Here is a 4,989-nt window from a genome sequence, read left to right on the forward strand (position 1 = left end):
AGGGGGGCTGCAGGTCGGGAGTAAGGGGCACAGACAGAGCCGTGGGGATGGAGCCCAGGGCTGGGCTAGCCGGGGGGCTGCAGGTCGGGAGTGAGGGGCATTGGCAGATGAGGCAGGGGAGGGGAGACAGCCCCCCCCGTGCGTTACACATGGTGCTCTCCAGAACTGAGGGCTCCGTGGCCAGGCGCTCTTGGCTCTTTGCCCGGCCTGACAGTTGCTCGTTGTAGGTGAGCTCGCTGCGGTTCGGGAAGGAGGTGGACAGCAAGTGTCTGAGCCTGACGGCGTCGTACGTGCGGGCGCAGCAGCAGTGGGACAGCGCCATCCCCTCGTGCCGCTTCTTCGAGGTAGCAGGGCTCCTGGGCAAGGGTCAGCTCCTCCCGGCCCATGGGGCCAGCCTTCCCCTCCCGGTCCCAGCCCATGGGGCCAGCCTTCCCCTCCGATCCCAGCCCAGCTCGCAGCCCCTCCCGACCCATGGGGCCAGCCTTCCCCTCCCGGTCCCAGCCGAGCTAGCAGCCCCTCCCGGCCCATGGGGCCAGCCTTCCCCTCCCGGTTCCAGCCCAGCTCGCAGCCCGTCCCAGCCCATGGGGCCAGCCTTCCCCTCCCGGGAGGTGGCAGGGCAGGGGTTTGACGCGCCAGCTGAGCACTGTCACTAGAACCGAAGGGCTACTGGGATGCTTCCCAGTGGTACCCCAGGCTGTGAGGCACCTCGCTGCCATCTGCCGGCGCACGCGGGAGCCTTGTCTGTGCCAGCCGGGCTCAGCTCCGCCGTCCCTCTGCGGGTTAGCAATAGGCACACGCCAGCCGCCCAGTGCCCGCATGCAGCATTCACAGATCCGCTGGCCCAAAGCGCCCAGCCCGGCTCCCCAGTCCCAGCCCAGCTCACAGCCCTTCCGTTCGTTTGTACCGAGAACCAGGCGAAGCTCATGGGACAAAGAGCAAAGGTTTGAGGGAGAAGTATTGGAAACATGGTTACGGGTCAAAATCCTAACCTGCCTTCCAGATCCCAGACGTAACTCACCAGCCCCTCGCCTGTCTGAGGGGGTCTCGCGCCCGGGTTTTCTCCCAGCGTTTCCCAGCCAGGCCGGCCATGACCCTGCATTCATAAGACAAACCTGCCTGGGCCCGGGGGGGGGGGAGGATCCCAGGTGTGTCTCTGTGTTCCCCAGGCACGCCGGCCTTGGTCTTTGATCTTCGGCGTAAGCAGGGCGCCGCCTGCTGCGTTCCGGAGCTCGTGTGGTGTGGTGGCAACTTTGCAGTCTTGGTTAGCTGGTTGCTTCCTATGCCAGTGGACTCTCACTGTAAGACACACGCTACCCAGGAGAGACACGGCCAGTATCCCCTGCCCGAGCTGAACCAGTGCATCGCCTCCTGGTCGTAACTCACAGGCCTGAAGACGATACTGATAGCCACCACCTCAGACGCTGTCCTGTGACCAGCCGGCTAGGGGCTCTCACTAGAGACCGCACATGCCACCCGTTGGCGCAGAATGATGTAGACATCATACCCAGGGGATCCCTGTAAACCCCTCTGCACCCTGAATGCCCTCTGCTAGGTGGCACCAAGAGGTCTGCCCTCCCCGGGGGAAGCTCCCGGCCCCATCGGCCAGCCCAGGACACTGGCGAAGAGGAGACCCGCTCTGCTGCCCCGGCTGCCGGCTCTTGCCATTCACACTGCTGGGAGGTGTCCCCGTGGCCCACTCGGAAGGGTTAATGGGCAGGGAGCTGGGCAGCGGGGACGGTAGCGTGAAGGGGCTGAGGAGTTGAGCTGGAGCAGCTGGGCTGGCCCAAGGCCCGGAGCAGCAGAGGGAGGGACATGAGCCTGGGTGGCGCTAGGCCCTGATGTGCAGTGTGCTGTGTCTCCCCCCCCACCCCCCACAGGAGTTCGATGCCCATGGGCGGCAGGTGCCCATCCCCTTTGGCGTCTACAACCTGGATGACCTCAAAGGGTACTGTCGGCAGAAGGGCTGGTGCCCCTACTTCCTCGCCCGCTACTCGGTATGTGACAGGCCATCGTGCCCTGCTGGGCCCAACGCTGGGGGGCTCACTGAACCCGGAGAGCAAACCCCCCTCCCCGGGCGGGCAGCAGGGCGCGGGGTGGCCCAGCTGGGAGCCCAGTCCAGCACCGCCTGTCCTGGGGAAGGAGCTGTGATGCTGGGTGCGGTTGTGCTCCTGGGGTGGGTGACTCCCCCCTGCTGAGGACAATGCCGGCCTGTCCTCCAGCCCCGGTGGCTCTGGCCTCCTCTGCCCCACTGGCTGTGACCCAGGCTGGATACTCCCGTGCTGGGCCCAGTTCTGCTCCAACGCTGGCACTGACCCATGGACTGGAGTGGGTCTGCCCCAGGGCGAGTGAGATCCAAATCAGGCCCATGGCAGGCTTTGGGGGCTTGGCCCAGGCACGCTGCCCATGGGCACTTGGGTTGGGCAGAGGCTGAAGCTGAGGCAGGCGCTGGTCCCCCTGGGCCATGTGTTCCTGAGGAGTCTGAGCGGGGCCAGGCCTGGGCTGGGCGAGCTCCCAGGGCAAAGCAGGTGGCGACAGTCTCCTCCCTGAGCTTCCCCCCAGGGGGCTCCGGGCGTTCCCTTCGCTCAGTGGCCTAGGCAGCGAGAGCAGCCTCAGCCCATCCCACCCAGAGCTGCCTGCCTTGGCGACAGGGCTGTCGAGTGCCTTGCGGCTGCCCGCTGTGCCGAGGCCAGCCCGTCCCCACTGCTGCTGTGCACAGCCCTGCTGCCGGGCACGGAGCCTCCCTCTCGCCTGGGGGCTGCTGGCCTGTGGCCCTCCAGGGCTCGCCAGGGAGGTGGTATGCCAGCCCGGGGGCTGCCTGTCTCTGGGCCCCCGGCGGGGGGTGGTGGTTTGTTCTGGGCATTAACCATTTCCTTCCTTTGGTCAGATCCTCCACGCCAACATTGTTGTGTACAGTTACCACTACCTGCTGGACCCCAAGATCGCAGACCTGGTGTCCAAGGAGCTGGCCAAGAAATCCGTCGTTGTATTTGACGAAGCTCATAACATTGGTAATGGGGGATGGCTGAGCCTTCGCAGGGGCCGGACAGGTGCCCTGGGGGGGGCCTGCCTGCCATGTGTGCCAGGTCCCTGTCTGCCATTCAGTGAGCCCCTTTCGCTGGTGCTGTGGGGCTGCCCCATGCCCGGCTGGCTGGCACGCTGTCCCGACTGGTTATGACTGTGCTGGGCGGCCGATCCCTGCACCAGCCCCCTGGGGAACGACTCCCCGCCTGATCCGGGTACGGATGTCTCTCCAGATGGCTGGGCGTGGAATTGCTCCCATTCCCTGTCACGCCCCTTGGGCTCCCAGGGGAGTGGGAGGGCTCGGATCCCTTCCCATCTACCTCCACTTCGTCAACCCCTCTGTGCTAACCAGGTGCCTAATCGCTTCTGGCTGCCCCCTCCCTGCTCGGGGCTGTGCAACCTGGTGCCTGTGTTGGTCCGGTTGGATCCAGTGCCCCGGTGTCCGCTCTCCGGCGTAGGAACGTTTCCTGGTTCAGGGCATCCCTGCCTCCTCTGCCAAGTCCCTCGTGTCCTGTTGTGGCTCTTTGCTCCTGCCCTGCGGCTGTCACTCGGGACAGGACGCTGCTCTTGCCCGAGCCAGTGGGACTGCCCCAAGCCCCGTGCTGAGGTGTCCCTGGGCCCCAGCCTGTCATGGCTGTTGTCCTCAACTACTGCCTGCTCTGGGCCAGGGGGGCCTGCATGTAAAGGCCAGTCCCTGCCCCCCGTCCCTGTTTGTTCCTGGCTCCCACTGGCAGAACTGACCTGTCCTTTCACTCCGCCTGTGGGGCGTCTGCCCAGCCTGGTTCCCTGTCAGGGGAGTCAGAGTCTTCTCCCCACTCCTGCCTGGGGTTTAGTCGCTCCCCAAGGCCCCCTGCCCACCCGACTGCTGGGTTCCCCTGGAGACCAGGTGCCCTGTTCCTGCAGACAACGTGTGCATCGACTCCATGGGGGTGAACATCACGCGCCGGACGCTGGATCGCTGCCAGGCCAATGTGGCCACGCTACAGGCCACCATCCAGAAGTGAGTGCCCTCCCCGCGCCCCCTCCCTGCCCTCCCCGCGCCCACCTGGGCTCACGGGCGCTGGTCCCCTTTCAGGATTAAGGAGACGGATGCCCAGAAGCTGAAGGAGGAATACAGGCGGCTGGTAGAGGGACTGAGAGAGGCCAACGTTGCCCGGGAAACGGACATCTACCTGGCCAATCCGGTGTTGCCCGACGAGATTCTCCAAGGTGGGCCCTGCTAGCTGGTGGCGGGAAGGTGGCATTGCTGGGGACCAGTGCCTCCCAGTGCAGCTAGAACAAACGGAACTGGCTGGCTGGGGTATGGGATACTGGTGTAGCTGGATCCGATCCAGCCCCAGGGCAGGGGGACTGGCTGACCTTGAGGGCACTGGGGGCAGGTGGGGAGGGACACAGGGCCTTCCCCCCACGGCATCAGTTCCACTGCAGCCTGGGCTGCTGTTGACTCGGAGACTGTTCTCCTGGGCCCCCTGGTGCTGTACATGAGATGAGCTGGTGTTTCTCAGCCCTCTCCCTGCCCCCACTTCTGATCTCCTTGGAACCATGGAGCCTGAGCCCTGATCGCTGGCCACTGGTGCAGGCCCTGCAGTCGAGAGCACAGTGGGCATCTGTGCCCCCTTGGACAGGGGCCTGGGGAGGGGTGGGCTGCAGCAGTGGCATGTTCACCCTGGTCTTGCCCCCTTGTGGGTGGGGTGTGGGCAGGGGCAGGCTGTGACTCAGGGTGAGCCTCTACCCCTTGCAGAGGCCGTGCCTGGGAACATCCGGACAGCCGAGCACTTTGTGGGCTTCATGAAGCGCTTCCTGGAGTACCTGAAGTCGCGGCTGCGGGTCCATCACATGGTGCAGGAAAGCCCCCCCTCCTTCCTCAAGGACGTCTTTGAGAAGGTGTGCATCGAGCGCAAGCCACTGCGGTAAGCAGCTGGCCTGGGCCCGGCCAGCAGAGCCGGCCTGCCCCTCTGCTCTTCCCCC

General features: G+C 65.6%; 1 protein-coding gene across 1 annotated transcript; it reads left to right on the forward strand.

Annotated features, from left to right (window-relative positions):
* Positions 1 to 227: 227 nt before the first annotated feature.
* Positions 228 to 4,954, forward strand: LOC113405928 (general transcription and DNA repair factor IIH helicase subunit XPD-like; the record flags this gene model as incomplete). The annotated part of the gene is made up of 6 exons (XM_026647260.2): positions 228 to 344; positions 1,878 to 1,994; positions 2,885 to 3,008; positions 3,925 to 4,021; positions 4,097 to 4,230; positions 4,763 to 4,954. Coding segments are annotated over 6 exons (762 nt in total), but the record flags the coding sequence as incomplete, so codon positions are not given.
* Positions 4,955 to 4,989: the final 35 nt, after the last annotated feature.

The sequence above is a fragment of the Terrapene carolina genome, unplaced genomic scaffold, assembly GCF_002925995.2.
Source record: "Terrapene carolina triunguis isolate 2854851 unplaced genomic scaffold, T_m_triunguis-2.0 Scaffold51641, whole genome shotgun sequence".
NCBI classification, from domain to species: domain Eukaryota; kingdom Metazoa; phylum Chordata; order Testudines; family Emydidae; genus Terrapene; species Terrapene triunguis.